The sequence below is a fragment of the Rhinoraja longicauda genome, chromosome 27 (assembly GCF_053455715.1).
Source record: "Rhinoraja longicauda isolate Sanriku21f chromosome 27, sRhiLon1.1, whole genome shotgun sequence".
Classification (NCBI taxonomy): domain Eukaryota; kingdom Metazoa; phylum Chordata; class Chondrichthyes; order Rajiformes; family Arhynchobatidae; genus Rhinoraja; species Rhinoraja longicauda.
Genome location: NC_135979.1, coordinates 19,748,122 through 19,773,827, shown reverse-complemented (window position 1 = coordinate 19,773,827; position 25,706 = coordinate 19,748,122). Strand labels below are relative to the sequence as shown.

Genomic DNA, 25,706 nt, shown 5'->3' with positions numbered 1-25,706 from the left:
GCCTAGACCGCGGGATAGTGAGTAGCCCCAAGTCGGCCAACCTGAGGGACCTGGAGTTAGAGAGGTGGGTTAGAAGATTTTTGATGTAGGGGGGGGGGGGGAATGTCCATTTGGGGCTTTATACGTGAATAGGAGGAGCTTGAAGTTGATTTTGTACCATACAGGGAAGAGGCCAGAATCGGCGTGATGTGGTCCCTTTTACGGGTACCCGTCAGGAGTCTCGCTGTGGCGTTTTGGACCAGTTGCAGGCGGGACAGGGAAGATTGGCTGATCCCAGTGTATAGGGAGTTGCAGTAGTCTAGGCGGGAGGAAATGAAAGCGTGAATGATTTTTTCAGTGTCGTCGAATTGGAGGAAAGGTTTGATTTTAGCTATGGTACGAAGTTGGAAGAAGCTGGCTTTTACCACAGCGTTGACTTGCTTGTCAAATTTTAATGCAGAGCCAAATATCACGCCGAGGTTTTTGACATGTGGTTTGACTAGGCAGGATAGACTTCCAAGACTGCCTGTTATCGATTTGATGGAGACGGGGGGGCCGAATAGGATGACCTCAGACTTGCCCTCGTTTAATTGGAGGAAGTTCTGTGCCATCCAACATTTTATGTCCTCAAGGCAGTGTAAGAGGCTGTTTAAATTTGACTGGTTGTTGGGTTTCAGGGGGAGGTAAAGCTGAGTGTCATCGGCATAGCAGTGGAAAGAAATGCCGTGCCTTTGAATGATTTGGCCAAGGGGGAGCATGTATAGAGAGAAGAGAATGGGGCCTAGGATGGAGCCTTGTGGAACTCCGCAGGAGAGGCTAGCTGGAGCAGAGGAATAACTGCCTATGTTGATGGCGAAACTCCTATCTTTGAGGTAGGAAGCGAACCAGCTCAGGGCAGTGCCATCAATGCCAACCGCGTACCGGAGACGGTCAATAAGGATGGTGTGGTCCACTGTATTGAACGCTGCGCTGAGGTCGAGAAGGAGCAGGATTGCACAGTCGCCGGTGTCAATGGCGAGAAGCAGGTCGTTGTGTACCTTCAACAAGGCAGACTCTGTGCTGTGGTGGGCTCTGAAACCTGACTAGAAACTTTCCAGGATGGTGTTTTGATGTAGGTAGGGCACTAATTGGTTTAGAATTGCCTTTTCAAGGACTTTTGACAGGAATGGCAGTTTGGAAATGGGTCTGTAGTTGCTAGGCAAGGTGGGGTCTAGGTTAGGTTTTTTCAGTAGGGGCTGGACCACCGCGTACTTGAAACAGGTTGGAACAGTGCCAGTGGCCAGAGAACTGTTGATAATAGAGAGGATGCTGGGACCGGCTATTGCAATGACATCCTTCAGAAGGGCAGTGGGGGCAGGATCAAGGGGGCAGGTTGCAGGTTTCATAGTGGAGACAAGCTTTGCAAGGGAGGATAGAGTGATGGGTTGGAAGCAGTCCAATTTAGATGAACAGACTAGTGAGACAGCTAGGTCACGGGTGGGAGGGGAAATGTTCATTCTAATGTTCTCAACTTTGCTCTCAAAGGCCTTCCAATCACTTCCCATTCGGCCAACCAACCCAACAATCCTAAGCTGCTCTTAGTTTTAGTTTAGAGATATAGAGTGGAAACAGGCCCTTTCGGCCCACCGAGTCCGCGCCGACCAGCGATCCCCGTATATTAACACCATCCTACACACACTACGGACAATTTTTACATTTACCAAGCCAATTAACCTACAAACCTGCACGTCTTTGGAGTGTGGGAGGAAACCGAAGATCCCATAGAAAACCCACGCAGGTCACAGGGAGAACGTACAAACTCCGTACAGACAGCACTCGTAGTGTTGCATTCATTGTAAGGCAGCAACTCTAACGCTGCACCACCCCTTAAGTCAGTGGTCTCAAGTCAGGGTCTATGTATCTTTGGCATTCTTTGGAGACATTCCCAGAGGCTCACTGAGGAATCCTTCCATGTGTGCCTGTTACCCCAACCTGTGTGCTCTGGCCCGTCGCATGCCATAGAGTCATCGAGTCATACAGCGTGGAAACAGGCCCTTCGACCCAACTTTCCAACACCGGCAAACATGTCCCATCTACACTAGTTCCATCTGCCTGCGTTTGGCCCATATCCCTCTAAACCTGTCCTGTCCGTGTACCTGTCTGATTATTTCTTAAACATTGGGATAGTCCCAGCCTCAACTACCTCTTCCAGCAGCTCCTTTCATACACCCACCACCCTTTGAGTGAAAAAGTTACCACTCAGATTCCTATTAAATCTTTCCACCTTCACCTTAAACCTGTGTCCTCTGGTTCTTGATTCCCCTACTCTTGGCAAGAAACTATGTGCATCTACCTGATCTATTCCTCTCATGATTTTCTACACCTCTACAGATCAAAATGTATTTTAGCAGCTGGAGGCAGGCCTTGCACTGAGCGCATGGGTTTAGACAATAGACAATAGACAATAGGTGCAGGAGGAGGCCATTCGGCCGTTCGAGCCATCACCACCATTCAATGTGATCGTGGCTGATCATTCTCAATCAGTACCCCGTTCCTGCCTCCTCCCCATACCCCCTGACTCCGCTATCCTTAAGAGCTCTATCTAGCTCTCTCTAGAATGCATTCATAGAATTGGCCTCCACTGCCTTCTGAGGCAGAGAATTCCACAGATTCACAACTCTCTGACTGAAAAAGTTTTTCCTCATCTCAGTTCTAAATGGCCTACCCCTTATTCTTAAACTGTGGCCCCTTGTTCTGGACTCCCCCAACATTGGGAACATGTTCCCTGCCTCTAACGTGTCCAACCCCTTAATAATCTTATACGTTTCGATAAGATCTCCTCTCATCCTTCTAAATTCCAGTGTATACAAGCCTAGTCGATCCAGTCTTTCAACATATGACAGTCCCGCCATTCCAGGAATTAATCTAGTAAACCTATGCTGCACGCCCTCAATAGCAAGAATATCCTTCCTCAAATTTGGAGACCAAAACTGCACACAGTACTCCAGGTGCGGTCTCACTAGGGCCCTGTACAACTGCAGAAGGACCTCTTTGCTCCTATACTCAACTCCTCTTGTTATGAAGGCCAACATTCCATTGACTTTCTTCACTGCCTGCTGTAACTGCATGTTTGGCCAGATGGGAGCATGACAGCAGCAAGAGCTGCTTGATTCCATGCGAGATCTCCAAGAGGCACAGAAGTTCTAGTTAAATCTTCCGCATGTGCCTGATCTAATGATAACAAGTCAAAGTTTTATAATCAATTTCAGATTGTTATCTGTATGAGCTGAATGGAAATTGTGGAAATAACGGAACAATTATTATGTGCAGGAAGGAACTGCAGATGCTGGTTTAAACTGAAGATCGAAACACAAAAAGCCGGAGTAACTCAGCGGGACAGGCAGCATCTCCGGAGAGAAGGAATGTGTGACATTTCGGGTTGAGACCCTTCTTTAGATAATTTTTATCCTCCTTAATTCGTTAACACTTTTAACAAGCGGACAGATCAGATTGTTTCTATGCCACCTCCTGACCTGCAGCCAGAGAACAGGCCTCATTCTGTCAGAATGATTTGTACACGTGTCCTGTACCGAGGTGGCGACAGGAGACCCATCACACAGATATCAAACCTGATGCATTTTACTGGTGAGGACATCTTAGGAAACACTGATATTTATCATCCTGAAGATGGAGAGTGCCTTCAGTATCCTCAGGAGCAGCTGGGTTGGTGAAGAGTGAAAAATGACATGGAGCATTTTTTTATGGAGTATTTTTTTTAAGATGTCATTTTGTACAATTCCTTGCCATCAAACTTATGGGGGTTTCCAGTTCTGCATTTGATGCCGGTCTGCAGCAAAACAATCAGATTATCAGGAGCGGCTCAATGCTAAAACGTTCAATTCTGCGGGGCCGGGGATTCAAGCTTTACCTCAGATACTTGACCGAGAACAAGTCTCCAGTGCAGTGTTGAAGTGCTGGACTGTTGCATGCCATTTTACACTTTAGGGCAACATTTGTCATCACTGCTAGGTATAAAAGATTGCAACAGCTCTATTTTGCAGAAGAGTTAGCTGTATTTTCTGTGGTCAATACTTACTCCTACATTAACATTTCTAAAACAGATTATTTGGTCATTATCACAATGCTGGTGTTGAAATTTGCTTAGTGCAAATTACTGCACCATTTCTCGTTAATAACTGTACTTCTAAAATACTTACTGCTAAATACTAAATACTAAAATACTTGGCTGGAAAATGCTGAGGGATATGGAAAAATTCTATATAAATCCTATTTGAGCCATATTAATGTGTTATTTTTAATTTTTGTTCCCTTTTTTAAATTTTGCTTTAAAAATAAAATTGTGACGAACTCTTCTTTTCTTTCCTGGTCCCATGGTTTTTCTTGCTCTTCCTAAGCAACTTTGTAATGGGCAGGGTGAGAGTTCCTGGCACAGAGATGGGGAACCCAGGTCACACAGCTGCCAGAAGGATTCTTCTGCAAGGATCGGCTTACCTCAAAGATTAAGGGCAGTGCAGAATGGCAGCTGGCTTTGATTGAAAGGAAACTGTGCACAACTGTTGTGGAAGTGATTTCAAGGGTCCTCGTCGGTAGTCGCAATGGGGCAAAGTTGACCGATCATGTCAATTTGCCAATAATTGCTGGAAATCCTTTTTGATGTTGTTTGTTAAGTTGAGTCTTTTTTTTAAAGGCACAGGCGGAAACAGGCTCGCCGGTCCACTGAGTCCGCACCCACCAGCGATTCCCACACATTAACACCACCCCACACCCACTAGGAACAATTTTACATTGACACCAAGCCAATTAACCCACAAACCTGTACGTCTTTGGAGTGTGGGAGAAAACCGAAGATCTCGGAGAAAACCCACGAAGGTCAAAGGAGAACGTACAAACACCGCACGGACAGCTCCCGTAGTCAGGATCGAACCCAGGGTCTCTGGCGCTGTAAGTCAGCAACTGAGTTTAGTTTAGAGACTCTACCGCTGCACACCGTGCTGCCCCACGGTCTGTTGAAACCATCTTGTCACTTGCTGATCAATAAAACACGTGCAAGTTTTCCACAATCCCAATGATTATTTCCTGATTGGGTTGCACGGTGGCGCAGCGGTAGAGCTGCTGCCTCACAGCGCCAGACACTCGGGTTCGATCCTGACTACAGGTGCTGTCGGTGTGGTGTTTGTACGTTTTCCCAGGGACCTCGTGGGTTTTCTCCGGGTGCTCCGGTTTCCTTTCACTTTCCAAACTCGTGCAGGTTTGTAGGTTAATTGGTTTCTGTAAATTGCCCCAAGTGTGTAGGGATAAGCGGGATGATGTAGAATTAGTGTAGAACTAGTGTACCACCGATCAGTGGTCGGTGTGTAGTCGATCAGCCAATGGGCTGTTTTCACGCTGTATCTCGAAAATTAAAAAAAAAAGAGATTGCTGAGAGGAATATTTCAGTTAAGATTGGCTTTTCTCACTTTTAATTTTAATTTCCAATCAATTTGCTCCCTTTCCCACTGCCCTTGCATAGGTCAGCTCTTTGTGTGGATGCAAGTATTTCCCTCAAGTGGCTATTCTTCAGGTGTGACTCCAGTATCAGCAAGAACTTCAACCCCCCCAAGGCATCAAACATAATTCTGCTCTGCCTTCATTTAGTGGCAAAAATATCTCAAAAGAGGTGGTGCAACAGTAGAGTTGCGGCCTTACAGCGCAAGATACCTGGGTTTTATCTTGACAATGGGTGCTGTCTGTACGGAGTTTGTACGTTCTCCCCAAGACCTGCATGGGTATTTTTCGGGTGCTTTGGTTTCCTCCCACATTCCAAAGACGTATAGGTTTGTAGGTTTATTGACTTTGTTAAAATTATAAGTTGTCCCTAGTGTGTGTATGACAGTGTTAGTGCGCGGGGATAGCTGGTCGGTGTGGATTCGGTGGGCCGAATGGGCCTGTTTCCGCACTGTATCTCTAAACTAAAACTAAAATAGGAAATGGATGGCAATCTGCAAAAGGAACCCAGGGGACTTTCCAAGACTGTATGACTCTTCCACCTGCTAAATAATTAGGGAACAGTACAAATGGTCTGTACAACTTTACTTCATTCCACTCTCAGCTGCATTTCAAATGCATGTCCACAGACAGTGACACGGCCTAGTGCTAAAACAAATGCCATTGCTTGGGAAGCACATGCCTGAGGAGTCGGGCAAGTTACTTAAGTCCTGCTTCCTTCCTTCCCCACAGGGAGCTCCTTCGCTTTGATCTTCACTCAGGAGTCATTTCTGACTGGATGTCTTTGAGAGCTGAAGATGTAAGCACTGCATTATGTGAACATTTCAAATGATCTCAAATCGTGCAAAGTGCTTCACAGCCAGTAAAGTAGTTCGGAAGTGCAATCACTATCATACTGTTAGAAAGCTACGTCAAACTACATTTTGCTCTATATACTGTGGCATGCCAGTAAAGCAAGTTAGGATGCGCTCCAGATATGAGGTGGGGTGGAATCACTAGATTAAGGTGAATTAATGATTGGATTGAAGAGAGGTCTTGACATGATTGGACTGAGGATATTAGGAAGGTTTACCTGTGCATACATGGAGTTCTAGATTTGACCGATGTGATTCGGGGGCCTAAAGATAATGTGAGAGGGCTCCCAAGTTCAGATTGTGTGCCAGCATGAACTGGATGGGCTGAACGGTCTGTTTCATTGTCATAAGAAGATGTGAACTACAGTTGAGAGGAAGGGCTCTAGAAGTAATCGGTTTGGAATTGCAGTGGGTTGGGCCTGATGGGATCAGAAGACACTGGAAGTGTCGGGTATGTTTGAGTGGCTGGGAGAGGTGATCCAAATGGGGAAAGGCCACTGGAGAGGGGGTTGGAAGGTCTCTCGATTCCCAACAAAAGAGGTCTAGACCAATAACCCCACCTCAGGCCTGGGGCATGCTGCCGGGTCAAGGCCACCCAGCATAATCAAGGATGAGTCTCACCCCAGTCACTCACTCTTCTCCCCTCCTCCATCAGGCACGAGGTACAGAAGTGTGAAAACGCATGCCTCCACATTCAGGGAAAGTTTCTCCCCAGCTGTCATCAGGGAAATGAACCATCCTCTCACCAACTAGAGAGCGGTCCTGAGCTACCATCTACCTCATTAGAGACCCTCAGACTATCTTTAATCGGACTTTACTGGACTTTATCCTGCACTACACATTGTTCCCCTTATTCTGTATCTGTAGACTGTGAGTGTGATGATGTATTGTCTTTCTGCTGACTGGATAGCATGCAACAAAGAGCTTTTCACTGTGCCTAGGTACACGTGTCAATAAACTAAACTAAACTAAACTTAACCATCTGGAGCAGGCCATGATTACATCATCCAGGCCTCACTATTGTTGCCTGATTCCCAGCAAATAAATAAATCTGCATTTTCACCAATGCCCTCTTTCCCCGAATCCTCTTCAAAAGAGCTGGTTAACTCTGAGTGCAGTTGAAAGGTAGTGAGGTGAGAACCTGCTGTTCCTGATTAATCAATCTGTATCTGTCAATTGTGCAGTTCCCCCTCTTAAATTTCTTTATGTGTTAAAACAATTAACTAGCATCTACTTCTTCTTGCGTTTGAGGCAGCAGAAGTTATGAAGCTGCTTCTGCTTCTGCTTCTGCTTCTGCTGTCTCTGTTTGTTGTCGTTCGCCTGACTGAGGTCAGTTGACAGGGCTCACCACGGGGAGGTCGACAACGTGAGCCCCAACTAGTATCAATAAGCATGGATTCGATAGATTTAGAAGGATATGGGCCAAATGCAAGCAGGTGTTATTGGTGTAGATGGGTCATGTTGGCTGGCATGGGCAAGTTGGACTGAAGGGCCTGTTTCCATGGGTTTGATTCTAAAGAAGTCCAAAATGGAGCAATGCATCAAACACTCCTTAAAAAGCTGCAAATAACACCATAGGGTAAAAGGCACCTGTCGTTCATCACTCAAAATGAATTTCCTGACAAGATTTTTGTCCCACCAGGCAATGCATTCTGCCCTCAATTTTTGAACTCAATTGCTTGCAAATTTACTTTTTCTCAGAGAGTAGTGTGGATAAATGACCTTGCTGAGTAAAAGCTGATTTCCGATGATGGAGGAAAAGGAATTTCCAGTTGGAGGAGCAGAGATGTGGGCCGGCCATTTAGCTGAAGCAGGTTCCTCAGATGTGGTGAGACTTTAACGATAAGAACTTTGAACCTGATCTGCTGAAGGTCAGAAAAGGAGTGGGACTTGCAGTGAAAGAGATGAAGGATTTTTAACGATACAAGATTTGATGATTAAATTGAGAATATGAGGGATCTCAGAGAAGTTGGCAAGGCTGGCAGTCATCAGCCTAACACTGAAGGTGGTGGAGGTCGAGATTAATGCAGTATCTGGAAGGTGTTGGGTATGGACAGGCAGTGTTTATTTTTGTTTAGTTTAGTTTAGAGACACAGCATGGAAATAAGCCTTTGGTCCACCGAGTCCATGCCAACCATTAATCACCCATTCACGCTCATTCTATGTTATCCCACTTTCTCATCCATTCCTTACACATTGGGACAATTTAATTTAGAGAGGGCAAATAACCTACAAACCCGTCTTTCGTCGGAAACCGGAGCAATCAGAGGAAACCCACGCAGTCACGGGGTGTCACGGCGCAGTCAACATACAGTACCTGAGGTCTGGAGATGGGCTCAATGGGGAAGAAAGACCAGTCCAAGGAACTGATGATGATGTGCATCATTTGGCCAGTATCTGTCAGCTAGGGAGGCTGAAGGTTTCACATCCAGAACTACATTGGCCAAAGCAGGAGCTAAAGCAAATATGTCTTTAGTGTTGCTGAAACCTGCCTGGAAGAAACTCTTATTTCTATCTAACTGACATTGGCCTGGTAAACAGTTCACATAGCATATTATTTGGAGATGAGGTGGCAAAGAGGAAGAATTGTGTGAGATTAGCACAGAGGCAAAAGCTGTTATCCTGGTGGAACAGAAATTATTTAACATTTCCTTGATCATTGTCTGCTTTGAGCTGTCATTTTTGCACATCTTACCCTTCCATATCTCTAGTCTCCCTCTCCCCTGACTCTCAGCCTGAAGAAGGGTCTCAACCCGAAACATCACCCATTCCATCTCTGCAGAGATGCTGCCTGTCCCGCTGAGTTACTCCACCATTTTGTGTCTACCTAAGATATTTGAGAACCAGGTGAGAGACCTGCCATGAGGAATGGCCACGGAGAAGGGCTGATGGAGGAAGATGCTGTGGTCACAGTCAGAAAGCATGTTGTTGGTGTTGTGGACAGCAGGGACAGAACTAGGGGGTTCTCACTTAGTGAAATCCTTAGAAGTTGGCATGTCATGGGAATAAGGCCAGAAGCTGAGTTTGAGTTTAGTTTGAGTTCAGTTTATTTCACATGTGCTGAGGAACAGTGAAAAGCTTTTGTTGTGCACTAACCAGGAGAAGCTCAACCCCATTCTCCTGCCTTCCCCCCATTTCCTTTGACACCCTCCCTAATCAAGAACCTATCAATCTCCACTTTAAAAATACCCGCTGTCTTGGCCTCCACAGCCGTCTGTGGCAATGAATTCCACAGAGTCACCACCCTGACTATTATTCAAATATTATCTGACTACAGCTGACGATGTAATTGAATAATGCAACGCCTCACGTTTAGACAATACCCATTTTCAGTTCTCTATTCAATCTTCCCCATATTCAATGGATCAACTGTCACTATTGAATTTATTTCAAATGTATAAAGTCCATATAAATCATTAGAATTATTTGCAGATTCAATTGTTACTGGGATTAAATATGTGTCCATGTCCTTTAAACTCGTAAATTAGATTAAAACACTGATAGTGATATGAAACAGAAAGCCCCCTCGACAATCAAATGATATAAAAAAAACTCCACCATCTCCCCAAAGTGCCAAACCCATTAAGATATGCTCACATTCAGTAATTTACAGGAAATCGCATTCGTGATTAAAGCGGTGAAAAAAAAAATGAAATAGATCTGACAGTAAAAGCTGCCGTAGTGTTTCAAAACAAACCACAGGCCAATAAATGTGAAGGGGTGTGTCTGAATAGTAACTGTCAAAAGAGCTGGAAATTTCAATTTGGTTTAGATTTTCAGTTTATATCAACAATTTACTTCACTGACTGCTGCTGTGTAAAATGCAATGAGAATATGCTACTGCTGGACTTTCTCTCCATTTAATTTCTTCAGCATGTTTTGAATCCATAGTTAATCAGTTGCTTTAGATAGAAACAGAAAGCTGGGGTAACTCAGCTGGTCAGACAGCATCTCTGGAGAAAAGGAGCAGACGAAGTTCCTTCTTCAGCTGCTGGTTGCTTCTGCTTGTTCAGCTGCTTTGTTTGGTGACAGAGACACTGGTGAGTAGTACTTCAACTCTAGTTTCTGTATTCAGAAACGTGAAGACACTTGAAGGAGTTTACGTTTGAATCTTGATAACACAAAAATGATTTTCAGCTCTCCGTTGCCTTGCGGTAGTATTGTCTGCCTGTTATTTTCTCTGCTTTTTCTTTAATGTTAAGTCCCAAGCCCTAACTGAAACAGGGGATGACTAAGATGACAAAGCAGTCTCACCAAAGATAGACGCAAAAACCTGGGGTAACTCAGCGGGACAGGCAGCATCTCTGGGGAGAAGGAATGGGTGGTGTTTCGGGACGAAACCCTTCTTCAGACTAGTTAGGGATAAGGGAATGGAGGGATATACAGACGATGATGTGGAGAGATAAAGAACAATGAATGAAAGGAATGCAAAAAAGTAACAGTGACAAAGGAAACAGGCCATTGTTAGCTGTTTGTTGGGTGGAAACGAGAAGTTGGTGCGACTTGGGTGGGGGTGGGATAGAGAGAGAGAGGGAATGCCAAGTTACTTGAAGTTAGAGAAATCAATATTCTTACCACTGGGCTGTAAGCTGCCCAAGTGAAATATGAGATGCTGTTCCTCCAATTTGTGTTTAGCCTCACTCTGACAATGGGAGGAGACTGAGGACAGAAAGGTCAGTGAGAATGGGAAGGAGAATTAAAGTGTTTGGCAACCGGGAGATCAGGTAGGTTCAGCTCCTGTCCCACCATTGCTGTTGTGATTCTGTCTGCTTAGACAATGAGAGTAAATCGGATCGAGTCATCTGAAGTTTTTGCCTTCAGGCTTGACCAGCTCATTTCTCTGGTCCGGCGATTCCATGTCTTCCTTATTGAAATTGAAAGCATGTTGTATAGGGGAAAGGGTCATAAATCTATAACTTGTGCCTTGGAGCGTAGAACAATGTTTCTGTAATTCATATTATGCAGACACAAATTGAAATGGCTTTCAGTGAGAACTTTCTATAGTTTACAGATTGCATTATTGCTTTTTTTCCCCCCGTGATTATTCAATTAATGAATAGTGAATACTTGTGCTGTGCTGTATTTTATTCCACAGCGTTGTACGTTGGCTAAATAGGGAACCTGTTTAAAGTTCCCTCCATGTCTTTCTATTGGCTGTCTGTTCTGTTCAGTGTTTATACTAGGTACCGTTCACGTAAGAACTCACGTGTGTCCTTGTCGAGTGTTTTACAATTGATTTGTTTATGTGGAAAAGCGATTAAAAGTTGCATTAGTTTAATGGCAATTCATATATTAAGAATGGATCTGAAAAATGATATTGTCATTATTTATACGTAGGAGCAGTCGCAGCAGGAACTTAGTGTAATGTTGCTGAGGATTGTATTCTGCACTCACAGTGATGGGTCAATCTCCCCATCACAGTTAGATACAAATGCTGGAGTAACTCAGAGGGACGGGCAGCATCTCTGGAGAGAAGGAATGGGTGACGTTACGGGTCGAGACCCTTCTTCCGACCCTTCTCTCCAGAGATGCTGCCTGTCCCGCTGAGTTACTCCAGCATTTTGTGTCTACCTTCGATTTAAACCAGCATCTTTCCTCCACATTTTGTCCCCTTCCCAGTTTACAGGCTCATAACCATTTTCCCAAATTGACTGCTCACTAAAGATTTTTTTGTGTGACAAATACAATAATTAATATTTTTTAATGAACCTGTTCAACTTAATTAATGTATTTTCTCAAACATTACCAATTATATTCCCCGCCCTGCAATACTTGGGTTCGTTTTAACTTCTGATAGTCGTATAAATTGGATGATATGAAGTAGATCGCCTTTTACACTTCTTTCTGCACTCCCATCAAAGTTAAAATGGCTGATATTGTTAGGTTGCTAAGGTGACCTTGTCACCTTTCTGGTTTGTGCTGTTCACATGAGCAGCAAGATATTCAATGGTACCAATTCTCTGTTGGTCATGCTAAATGCATGAGGGAGCAACTATTGGTGATTGTTGTTGTTATGGGGAGAAGGCAGGAGAATGGGGTTAGGAGGGAGAGATAGATCAGCCATGATTGAATGGCGGAGCAGACTTGATGGGCCGAATGGCCTAATTCTGCTCGTATCACTTATGAACTTATGAACTCTAGATCTTAGATTCCTCTATGGGTCTCGCAATCACAATCAGTCACAATCATACTTTATTAGCCAAGTATGTTTTGCAACATACGAGGAGTTTCATTTGTCATTATAATAAAAAGCAACAGGACACACAAAATACATTTTAACATGAACATCTACCACAGTGACTCCTCCGCATTCCTCACTGTGATGGAAGACAAAAAAAAAGTGCAATCTCTCCCTTCTTTGTCCTCCGGGGGTCAGGGGCCTCTAGCCTTCTGTTGACGGGACGATCTTGAGCCCTTAGCTGGCGGCGGGCCTTCATTATCAGGGTGATCAAGCTCCTGCATTGGGGGGAGGGGGGGATCTCAGCACCTGTGATCTACCCTGGGTCGAGGCTTGTCGAACTTCGTGCAGCTTGGAGCTCTTGACTTTGGTCTCAACCCGAGACTGCGAGCTCCTTGATGTTAAAGTCCACAGGCCGCAGTTGGAGCGTCAATCCAGGCAAGGAATCGCACGCTCAGATGTTAAGTTCACACCCCGTGGTGGGGCTCAGAGTCAGTCCCAGGCAAGGCCTCCAGCTCTGTGATGTTAGGCCGCAGATCGACCGGAGGTACGATCCGGAAAACAATCGCATCTCCGGCAAGGTAAGAGATTGAAAAAAACGTTTCCCCCTGACCTCCATGCCCACCCCCCACATAAAACAAACCAGAGAACATTAACACAGACTTTTAAAACTCACCAAAAATAACAAAAAAAGGACGAAAAGGACAGACAGATTGTAGGCGAGGCTGCCATTGTAGCGCCATCATGTGGATCGAAACACATGGAGGTAAGTGGAATCCCCAGACCAATATCCTTGCATACTTCTAATACTGGTGAGCAGAGGCCAATTTCTTCCCCCTGAATGATATTGAACCACTTGACCACTGGGTCCAATGCAAACCAGTCTTCTCTGCTTCTTAACAGATGTTCATGAATACCCAAATGGTGATCATGCTAAGCTAATTGTTCCTTGCTTTTATTTTCTCATTTTTATTCCACACTGATTGATGGCACGGAGTCAAGATTTGCCCTCTTACAGGCACTCGGTTGAAATTCACCAACTTGCTTAGTTTAAGAATTTTCTCTGGGAATTTCCTGAGTTCAGTTCTGTGGAATAATTTAGAAAATGTAGCAAGTGAATTTATGTAGGTTCTGATAACAGCCGCTGTGCGGTTACATATTGTAAGCATTAGTCACTGTGATAAGTTTGTTTTATATTGTACGTAATGCAGCTGCTACACTATGGATCTACACTATAATTTCTAATGTTATTATTACACCAAAAACAAAGATATTGACATAAAATGGTTCAGATTCCAAAACTGTGTGCCCTTGCACATTACAGGGGGCATACATATTTAGTTTAGAGTTTAGAGATACAGCTTGGAAACAGGCCCTTTGTCGGGATGCAAGCACTGTGAGGCAACAACTCTATCACATATGAGCTACATATTGATAAACAAGGAAGATAATAAAGGCAACTGCACTTAAAGTGATTAAATTATCTGGTTTTGATGATAATTTACTGAGGGAAGTAAGGGTTAAAATGGCAGAGGCCCCAACCATAATCTTATAAATATCTACACGTGCAAGGGCAGTTCCTGAGGACTGTAAAATTGTAATAAATACACCGTTGTTCGTAAAAAGGTTGAGAGGATTAATCCAGCAATTTCTGAACTGTCAGTTGAACCTCTGTATGGAAAAATTCTAAAACAATCATGGTCAAAATTATCAGCATTTGGTCTATCTGTTGGTAATCAGGGAAACCAGCTTGGATTTTTTTTCAAGGCAAATGGTTTCTAACTGACTTCAAAGTTTTTCTGGTGAGTTAACAAAGAGTGCCAATGAGGGAATTGATTCAGATCAATAACCCTTCATTGGCACTGATAAAGCATCAATGACCCAAAATGTTGACTCTGCTTCTGTCTCCACAAGTACTGCCTGACCTGCTGAGTATGTAGGCTTTAGGCTGGATGCAGAAAAGATTCCTAAGGAGGATAGGGGGATATTAGCTACATGGATAGGTTGAAAAAACTAGCTGTTTCTTTAGAGATACAGCGCAGAAACAGGCCCTTTGGCCCACCAAGTCCGCACCGACCAGCGATCCCCGCACATTAATACAAGCCTACATACACTAGGGATAATTTACACTTATACCAAGTAAATAATCCCAAGCCAATTAACCTACAAGCCTGTATGTCTTTGGAGTGTGTGAGGATCTCGGAGAAAACTCACACGGTCATAGAGAGAAGGTACAAACTCCATACAGGCAGCATCCGTAGTCGAGATCAAACCCTGGACTCTGGCGCTTCAAGCGCTGTAAGGCAGCAACTCTACCGCTGTGCCGCCGCTGTGTCCAAGGCATTGTTCTACTTGGGGCAGAGGAGTTTGTGGGGATAGTGGCTTGTAAAAGGCGTAGGCTGTGGAGGTAGATGGACAAATGGAAAGAGGACAGAAAAAGATCGACACAAAAAGCTGGAGTAACTCAGCGGGTCAGGCAGCATCTCTGGATCAAAGGAGAAAAGATGATTGGCAAAAGGAACAAAAGTAAACCGAAGGAGAAAATCTTTTTTTCAGCAAGCATATGGAGTCTGAGTCTTTCATCTTAACCACAGCCACATTTACCAAGCAGGTGGTGTACCAGTTTCATGGGTGATGGGGTTATTGGCAGTGTAATTACAGTTGCACTTGTATTCAGTTGATGCATTGCTGACGAACCTAGGGGATCATCCATTTTGACTCTCAAACTACTGTGCAGTGACACAGACTCTGCAGCTGTCATTGTGACAGTCATTCAGCAAGCTCGGATCTGTAACAAGAAGTCAAAGCTACACCAGACCGTTCCGATGTACGAGCGGCAGAACAGGTGGTGTCTGGGCTAACTGCAGTGAGGCGGAAACCATGTATTTTTCGTTTTACATTCCAGTGTCAAACTAAATATGCCGTTTCTCTCATAATCAAAATGGAAAATGCTGTCTACACCCAGCATCTGTGGAAAGAGAAATGGTTAATGTCTCAAGGCCAGAACTTCATCAGAACCCTATTTCTTTCTCTTTAGATTTAGCTCTTAGGGCTAATGGAATCAAGGGATATGGAGAGAAAGCCGGAACGGGGTACTGATTTTGGATGATCAGCCATGAACATATTGAATGGCGGTGCTGGCTCGAAGGGCCGAATGGCCTACTCCTGCACCTATTTTCTATGTTTCTATGCTTCTATTTTAACCTGTTCTGTGCCACCCCCGAGTATACTCGGGTCATTCTTTAGTTTAGTTTAAGAGATAATGCGCGGAAACAGGCCCATCGGCCCACCGAGTCCGCATCGACCAGTGATCCCCCTATACTAACACTATCCTACACACACTAGGGACAATTTTACATTTATACATTTATACCAAGCCGATTAACCTACACAACTGCCGGTCACATTCCAATGTGGGAGGAAACCGACGATATCGGAGCAAACCCACGCAGGGCACGGGGAGAATGTACAAGCTCCATACAGACAGCACCCGTAGTCAGGATCGAGCCCGGTTCTCTGGCGCTGTAAGTCAGCAACTCAACTGCTGCACCACTGTGACGCCCATGCAATGGCCAATAGTGGAAAAAACAACTTTGCAGTGAACAGGTTAATCCCCAGCAGCATGTGTTGATTATATTTGTCGAGAGCGCAGGTTAATTCGGCAAACTATTCCCAATATTACTGTGAAACTGGAAGGTATGAACTGGGCTAAATTCAGAATTTTATTTTCTCCTCAGGAGGAATCTCTACTCCAAACACATTTGAGTCAATGAGGGTGTTGGAGGAAGAGAGTCCTGAGCTTAGCTTTTAGTGTTCCACAGCCCAGCTGCTCACATTAATGTATTATACCTTCCAGCTCTTCCGCCACTGGCAGCAGGCAACAACTTGTGTTCATGTCCCGTTTCCAGCAGTCGATCATGAAAATGACTAAGTATCTGGTATACCAGCACTTTAGGTTTAGGTTTATTATTGTCACATGTATCAAGGTACAGTAAAAATCTTTGTTTTGTACGCTATCCAAACAGATCAAGTACACCGTGCATAAATTCAAACAAATCAAACTCGAGTACAATGGATGTAGCAAAGGGGAAGATGTCGAGTGTAGAATGTACTTCTCAGCATTGTAGCGCATCATTACAGCCTGTGGTTGGTCTTGCTTTCAAAGTGGAGAAAGTCCACCACTATTACCAAGATACACCTCTTCTCAAAAACCACAGGTACAACCTACTGATTGAAGTATGATTAATTGTTTAAGTAAACAAAAGCAAGGCCCATTCATTTCTTGGTCAAATCGCATCTGGTCTTGAATCCGTTCTTCCAGCTGCTGTTTTCGTATCTAGAATCATTTTCCAGAATTATCTAGAATGTCTGGATTTATCGAACATCTAACACCCAACATTTGTTTTTTACTTCAGTTGATATAGTGTGATCAAATTGGAAACAGAAAGTTCAGCATCTTAGAGTCATAGAGTCATACTGAATTCAAACAGGCCCTTCGGCCCAACTCAGCCATGATGATCAAGATGCCCCATCTCAGCTATTCCCATTTATCTGCGCTTGGTCCACATCCCTCTAAACCTTTCCTATCCATGTATCTGTCCAAATGGCTTTTAAATGTTGTTATTGTACCTGCTACAACTACTACTCTAGCAGCTCATTCCATATACACATTACCCTCTGTATGAAAATGTTGCCCCTCGGATTCCTATTAAATTTTTCCCCTCTCATCTTTAACCAATGCCCTTTTGACTTCCCAACCCTGGGAAAAAAGAGGCTGTGTATTCACCCCATCTATTCCTTCAAGATTTTATACGCCTCTATAAGAATACGCCTCTGTCTCCTGCTCTCCATGGAACACTTTTCTGTCAACATCCTCATAAATCTTCTCTGCTCCTTTTCTACCTAAATGGCATCTTTCCTATAGCTGAATGACTGAAACGGAACACAATACCCCAAGTGCGGCCTCACTGATGTCTTGTACAATAGTAACGTACCATCCCAACTTCTGTATTCAGTTCCCTTACTGATGAAAGCCAGCATACTAAAAGCCTTCTTCAACACCCTATCGACCTGCGATGCCCCTTTTAGAGAACTATGTACTTGTACTCCTAGTTCCTTCTGCTCCCTGCAGCACTCTCCAGAGCACTACTGTTCAGTCTAAATGTTTGACTTCCCAAAATGTAACATCTCACTCTTATCTGAGTTAAACTCTTATTAGCCATTCCTCGTCCCATTTGCCCAGCCGATCAAGATCCCGCTGTAATTCTCGATACCCATCTTCACTGTCTACGATTCCACCTATTTTATTGCAACCTGCAAACATACTAATCATGCCTCTGTACATTCTCATCTTATTTAACCACACTCCACGTAGGGGATTTCTACAGGATATCCTGTACCGCATAAGATTATTACAATTGGTTTCTTATAAACGTTTCATTTACCAAAAAACTGTGCTGTAACCAGCAGATGTTACTGACGTTCTGAATGCCTGTTACCCATGGATAAACATTACCAGTTAGCGATTCATTATACCACAGTTCACATTATCATTCACTGGTCAAAAGGAAAGAAGAAACTAAGTAGTGGAGATTCAATGAAAGATCACCAGCTTGAAGCCTTAACCCTGTTTCCCTCCCACTGGAAGTTCCCTGACCAACTGAGTTTTTTTCCCCCGACATTTTCTGCTTTGAGTTTTGTTTGGAAATTTCTGAGCGCTCTCCAAGTGAAGGGTGATCCATCCATCATTAAGGAAAATATCGAACTGATAAAAACATGAATTTAATGAGGGAATGATTAGCGGCAGATCAGAGGATTTGTGAATTTTAGGAATCGAAGATGAAATAATGAGAGTAAGCCAGGAAGAAGTATTAAAAACAACAGGAGCTTCAACAAATATATAAAAAGGAGGGAAAAAAAGTAACTATAGTGGAAGATTAGAGTACAAATAGGATAAAACTATCACAGTTGTGCGAGAAATGGGACTGGAGGATAATGCGTTCCCTGGGCTTGATGGTCTACCTGCTAAAGTATTACAGAGCAAGTGCAGAAATAACGGGTGTTATTTGTGATCTTCCAAAATTCCAAAGATTCAGGATAGTTTCCAGTGCATTGGAAAATGCTAAATGCAACACTCCTATTTGGGAAAAAAAGGAGGGAATCAGAACGCAAGAAGCTTTAGGCCAGTAAATAAGACTTCTTCCAGTGGGAAGGGAGTGCAAACTCTGATCAAGGTGGTGATAACAAGACATTTAGAAACATAAAGTGCAATGCTTCAATGTCAATGTGGATTTATTAAAGGGAAATTATGTTTGACAAATTTGATCAGAATTTGTAGCAAATAAGTTTAATGAAATGGAAGCTAGCAAATGTTGTGTAAGGTGACACATAGAAGATTACTACATAAGGTAAGAGCTCATGGTGGCAAATGGTGCAGCTGTCTTATAGCTCCGGCAACCCCGGTTCAATCCTGACATCTGCTGCTGTCTATGTAGAGTCTGCATGTTCTCCCTGTGACTGTATGGGTTTCCTCCAGGTGATGTGGTTTCCTCCCACATCTCAATGACCTGCTGGTTGATAAGTTAATTGGCCATTGGAATTTGCTGTAAGTGTGTAGTAAGTGGTAGAATATGGGATGAGTTGATGGCAGTAAGGAAAGGTTAAAATGAGATTAGTGAAGGACTAGTGTTGGATTAGTGGAAGTGGGTGTTTGATATTCGGTGCAGACGTGGGCCAAAGGGCCTACATCATGCTTTATGACTTTATAGCTCTATGGGTCTTATTTGAGTAAATTCCATGAACTGGGACCTGTTTTAAATAACAACGAATTAGGCCTCACCGGCATTGTGAAGGGCTACTTCTGCAGGTGTTCAGTGACAAAGTCACACCATTGATGTCCAGATACATGATGGGGGCCATTGAATAGCATGGTATATGTCTGACATCTCCATGTGTAAGCTCATCAGATGCAAGGAAGATTTGGTCAGAAAAGCATGGACCATCCAAATCGCCAAATGTTTTTGAATGTCCTTTGTTTTATTTTTTTATCAAAATTGAATTGTTTAGCATAAAAATATGCACCATGCATTACTATTTCTTGGCAAACGTCTTTGAGCAGAAATAGTTAAATTAGGTTAAGTTATTATATTAACTGCTGGTGGGACAATAACATTGTATCTAAAGTGGTCAAAGAAGCAAATTGCATTCATGAAGGTGAGTAATGACATGTGGTGGAGAAATGGTGGAGAGATGGGCGACACGATGGCACAGCGGTAGAGTTGCTGCCTCACAGCACCACAGCCACACAGCACCTGGTTCGATCCTGACAATAGGTGCTGTCTGTACAGAGTTTGTACATTCTCCCTGTGGCCACGTGGGTTTTCCTCGGGTGCATCAATTTCCTCCCATGCTCCAAAGACGTGCAGGTTTGTATGTTAATTGACTTCGGTAAATTGTCCCTAATATGTAGGATAATATTAGTGTAGGTGGATCGCTGGTCAGACATGGTGGGCCGAAAGGCCTGTTTCCATGCTATATCTCTAAACTAAACTAAACTAAGAAATGTAGTTATATGGTTGCAAAGATGGACAGCTCTTGAATCTGACTTATGCTTCACCACTTCTGACATGTAATGTTCCATTCTTACAGGCTGTCTACTGCAGGGGGATCTAGATATGGAAGAAACTATGAACACAACAGGGTCACTACTGTGGAATATGACTGAGGATCCCTTAAGTGTGATGTAAGTTTGCAACACGGTTTTTCCTGTCCAGTGGCAAATTCACTAGAGCACGGGCTAACATAGCATTGCGACTGATAACCAGATTGTTGCCAGCTTCTCTCCAAATAAAAGTGAAAATAATATAAATGTATGGTAGACACAAAAGCTGGAGTAACTCAGCGGGTCAGACAGCATCCCTGGAGAAAAGGAATAGGTGACATTTCGGGCCGAGACCCTTCTTCAGAAACATAAATGTATATTCCATATGCCCACTTGCTGTTTGTTATGGCTCCCTCACTAAGGAAGAAAGTACAGAAAACGTCTTCCTTATTGTACGGTACTGCTCCTAACAAGAACACTTCTCTTAAATTGCTCAAACTTTGCATCAAGCTGCCATCCATTTGAAAACTCTGTGGGTGAGCCTGTCAGTTAGTTGCTTTCTCACCTCCTGATGCAGAAGTAAGCAACACGTCTTGCAAAGGTCTGACAACTAACAGTCCCCACTGTTTGAACCCTGCGTCACATACTGTAGAGTTAGCGATGGTGGGAAACCACCTCATATTTTGATTACATGTATCCACACCTGACAAAAGGCATTCTCCAATGATCTCTTGATTGTGAATTGAATGTGGAGAAAGTGTGGTTGCATCAGTGGCGATCTCGTCCCATTAGCTACAACAGAGAATTAACATTAATGAGGTACAAAATATGACAGATTCAGTGAGATAAAAGAAAAGATGTTATTCACTTCACTGTAATTGTCACATCCAGTATTTGACATGAAATAGCTAGCACTATTCGGTTTCTATTCACTGAACTAGTTTGCTCCTTGGTTGCTGGAGGCAGGTTGGTGGTAGGGTGGGGACATGGGGTGAGGGGGTGGGTGGTCAGTGCTGCGTTTCGGAGCATGCAGCCAACATGAAGTTACCATGAGCCGTTGGGGTATTCTGAGCATTACCTGGTGAGTTGTTGGCGAAAATAATCCAATCAAATCTGAACCAGATGCACCATGACCACTGTTTATTAAGGGGTTGGACACGTTAGAGGCAGGAAACATGTTCCCAATGTTGGGGGAGTCCAGAAAAAGGGGCCACAGTTTATGAATAAGGGGTAGGCTATTTAGAACTGAGATGAGGAAAAACTTTTTCAGTCAGAGAGTTGTGAATCTGTGGAATTCTCTGCCTCAGAAGGCAGTGGAGGCCAATTCTCTGAACGCATTCAAGAGAGAGCTAGATAGAGCTCTTAAGGATAGCGGAGTCAGGGGGTATGGGGAGAAGGCAGGAACGGGGTACTGATTGAGAATGATCAGCCATGATCACATTGAATGGTGGTGCTGGCTCAAAGGGCCGAATGGCCTCCTCCTGCACCTATTGACTATTGTCTATTGTTAAAGCAAGCAACTTTAGGCTTGCAACTGTTTTGCATTAAAGGGGTGAAGCTACTGTTTGTAGCCATTCCCAACGAGCGAAATGTAATGAATACCAGCTGCTGATTCCAACCTTCCCCTTACCTGATCCTTTAAGCACAAATCCCCCCTGATTATTACTCATACTTTTCCTCATCACCCTGCCAAAAAAAACCTTCTATCTACACGATCTTCCCACTTTAGTTTGAGCCTTGTATACAGCGGAATTCTGACATGGTGGGGACATTGGGCAAACCATATGGCTTGGTGTTTAATGCACCTTTCCTATAAATAACTCCACTCAGAATAAGGAGTGTTGAGATGATCCAACGGCTACTCCATCGATTGAGAATAAACGTGGCTTGTCTAACATTGAGCTACACAGGATGGGGATGGGGATAATTATGAAGACAATTTGCTGATTAAGCCCAACGTAAAAATTTTGACCATGATTTTTAGTTTTAATGTATTCTTTCACCAGAGTCCTGTCTGCTTCTCATTAAACCAGCTAGTTCATCGTTAATGCAGATCAGCTATGGAGACAGACGTTGTAACAGGTCTGTTACAGAATTGGTTTCCCAGTGTGCAGTTTATGCCATAGGGATCAGGCAGCAATTAGGCTGGAACATACAGCTTTAAATCCATTTAGATTCACATGTAGAATAAACCAGCAGGAAAGAAACTACTGTGTGAAACATTAACACATTCAATTCTCATGCTTAATACATTTTGTACTGGCACATTAGCAAAACCTTTGCTGATAATATATTAATTAATTACCATTACATATTTTGGCAGGGATATAATAATCAGAAGCAGCTCATTAAGTTGACCAAGTGGCTGGAGTTTTAGATCATATCTGCGTTTGTTTTAATTTTCGGTTCTTAAAATACTGAAATCAGCTTTTACGATGCCCTGTAATTTTGCGAGGCGTAATGATGAGATTTGGTTTTGTGTTTTATTGCGCTGCAGAGAGACAACAATGAACTCCAGTGAAAATCACAGTTTAATTATGGGAGCAGCTCACGAGGCATGTGGTGCCAGGCATCCAGTTGAGAACTTCATCCTGCCTCTCGTCTACCTGCTGGTCTTGTTCATCGGGCTCTTCAGCAACTTCATTGCCCTTCTGATCTTCCTGCAGAATGCCAGGAAGATTAAAAAAGCAATCCGAGTGTACCTGATCAATCTCACTCTGGCCGACATCATGTTTAACATCACCCTGCCGTTCTGGGTGGTTTATTATTTTAAAGGCGGAGACTGGATCTTCTCAGAGGCCATGTGCCGGATGGCAGGAGTGTTCTACTACGTGGCCACATACAGTGCCATCACCTTTATGATCCTGATTAGCATCAACAGGTACTGCACAGTTCAAAAGACAAAGCTCCCGATTCCTTTGAATGAGCCGACTGGATCTTTGTACGCCTCGGCCTTTGTGTGGGTGTTTTGGGTGGCGTGCGGCATTCCCGCATTGCTGCAGCAGCAAACAACGAGGTGGGGGCTTCACGCCACGAGATGTTTCGAAGAACAATCTGATAGAAGAACTTATGTGTACGCATCTTTCATTTTCTTCCTCATATCCTTCTTCTTTGTCATACTGAGCTACATTTCAATTATGAAGGCTCTCTCCTCCCAGAAGAACACTCTTCAGGGCATGCATCGGAGGTTGGCCAGATCAATGGTGCTGGGGATGCTCATTGTGTTTTTGGTCTGCGTTTTACCCTACCACCTTTCCCTCATCCCCTGGGAGTTGAGCAGGGCAAATTCCAAAGGGACGCCTGGATGTGCCCCTCTTAGGGGCATAGACATCGTGCACAAATTGAGTTTGGCTCTGTTGAGCATGAACAGCTGTGTTGACCCTATCATCTACTGCTTCTCCGTAAAGAGGTTTCGCAGAGAGTTGAAGAAGATATTCAGAAAACTGGCCCCCCGTTTGCCGTTTCAGGCATACACAATTGAGGCGTCAGAAACTCAGATCAGGTCAAATTCACTCACTACCTCATAAACGTCAGGCAGATAATAAATGGTCCAATACCTTAACTTAAGTGCCAACAGTCCAGTGCTTTCAGATAGACACAAAAAAGCTGGAGTAACTCAGTGGGTCAGAGCAGAGCAGGCCCTTCTTCAGACTGATTTATTCACAAAATGCTGGAGTAACTCAGCAGGTCAGGCAGCATCTCGGGAGAGAAGGAATGGGTGACGTTTCGGGTCGAGACCCTTCTTCAGACTGATAGTTTTCCCCTTCCTTGACATTCAGTCTGAAGACGGGTCTCGAACCAAAACCAAACCAAAACACCAGAGATGCAGCTTTTTGTGTCTATCTTCGGTGTAAACCAGCATCTGCAGTTCCTCCCTACACAGTCCAGTGCTTTACATCTTTTCACTGATGTAAACTGGGTGAAATTACTGTTAGATTAATTATTGTAAAGCATCTACTGGGCTCTTTCCAGTTGCATCCTACACCAAATGAAACTTGATGATTCAAGAGACGATTGCCACAGTTTCCGTTATGATAACGTTTACAGGACGAATTTTGAACCTCTGTTTTTAATGTATGGAAAATGGAAACGGGGAAATGTTAAACATCGATTGCCAATACCTGTGCCAAAGACTAAACTAAACCATGTCTGCCGCAATGGTGGATTTAATGGAGCATTGGAACATGAAAATGTATGAGGGATATTTTTGTGAGGAAGATTTGCAGGAAAGGTTTACCATTTTTAACACAACATATGAAATGCTATTAAGGCAAAGTATGCCTGTGCCTAGTGTGGGGGTTGATTCTCACTATGGATCCTGACATAAATCTTCCATTCTTGAGAGTATTAAAGGAAAATTGCAATTGTATACATAATGCTGGTATTTTTCTCCATTGAAAACAATCCTGATCATTTTGGTTTCTTTGGAAACTAGCTCACAAGCTTAATTTTGTAACTTCTTTGTACACAAACCATTTCATGGATTTGTATTCTGTAATTTTATTAAATGTTGAAATATTTATGTTTATGTTTATACCCTTTTAAATCCTGACCTTGATTTTGCTTAGCTGTGGAGCTGAAGGCAATTAACACAAGAATTGAGGCTTCCATTGTGACTGTTGTTAATGAATATTCTATGAAGCCTTATTGATTGTGTGGTTGATGCATGTAAATGAAGGCTTACACACTCAGTGTAAAATAAATCTGCTACTATTTATAGAAGACATTGGAGTCACAGAATAATTTGCTGCATTGAATCAGTGATGGTATTTTCTCCCAGATTCACCATCCAGTCCACTTCCACTCTCCTGTTCACTCACCATGTGCCAAATATATTTCATTGTTTTCGCAAGAGATTAGACACTTTGCTTTAACAATTCCTGACATACTAACTGCCCTGTCCTGAATGTAATGACTGTTCCCCTTAATTTAAAAAACATATTTTTTTCTCGGTTTCATTTTTATGTCACCATATCCATTCCACATAATCTGTTTGACCTCTTCCCAGAAACTTCCTAATTCCAGTGAAAAATATTCAATTTCTTAATCGTCCCTTCATTGCTGTATTTCTGAAGATCATGTCAAATATCTGGTGTTTTTCCTGGAAGAATCTTCATCTCATCATTCAACTGGGATTTGTGCAAACTCATCTTTGTCCAAGTACAAAACTAGTTTTGATATATCAGGGCAGAACGGTCGACAGATGGCTACGGTGGCATAGAATCAAGGCTGTTCATAATCTAATAACACTTCCAGAAATAAGATATGACTTCAAATCCCATTATTTGTAAAACATTACCAATGTTAAAAATGAGACACAAAATGCTGGAATAACTCAGCGGGACAGGCAGCATCTCTGGATAAAAGGAATGAGTGACGTCTCGGGTCAAGACCCTTCTGAAGAAGAAGGAGATCCAGCAGATCCAGTTAATCCACTGGATTAACAGTGTCTGATGCTAAACAATACAATGGAGCAAGCAGAACCAAACACAGCATGTAGGAACTAAACCATGATGCCATTTGTTCCTAAGGGATGACTCTGGTTCATCGGTTTAATGCTTGTTGTTCTTACAATTTGTTTTGACTTGGACTGAAAATTATGCCTTGTGTT

The 25,706-nt window shown here is 43.3% G+C and overlaps 1 protein-coding gene across 1 annotated transcript; it reads left to right on the top strand.

The window, feature by feature from the left end:
- Positions 1-20,168: 20,168 nt before the first annotated feature.
- Positions 20,169-23,723, top strand: LOC144606588 (platelet-activating factor receptor-like). Its single transcript, XM_078422836.1, has 2 exons — positions 20,169-20,236; positions 22,593-23,723. Exons 1-2 carry the CDS (start codon positions 20,169-20,171, stop codon positions 23,620-23,622), a joined length of 1,098 nt encoding a protein of 365 aa, XP_078278962.1. The 3' UTR covers positions 23,623-23,723.
- Positions 23,724-25,706: the final 1,983 nt, after the last annotated feature.

Excerpts from the sequence above, each read along its gene's own strand:
- LOC144606588 (XM_078422836.1), top strand. The coding sequence starts at position 20,169 with ATGGAAGAAACTATGAACACAACAGGGTCACTACTGTGGAATATGACT. Across the intron at positions 20,237-22,592 it reads GAGGATCCCTTAAGTGTGAT|AGAGACAACAATGAACTCCA; the intron begins GTAAGTTTGCAA and ends ATTGCGCTGCAG.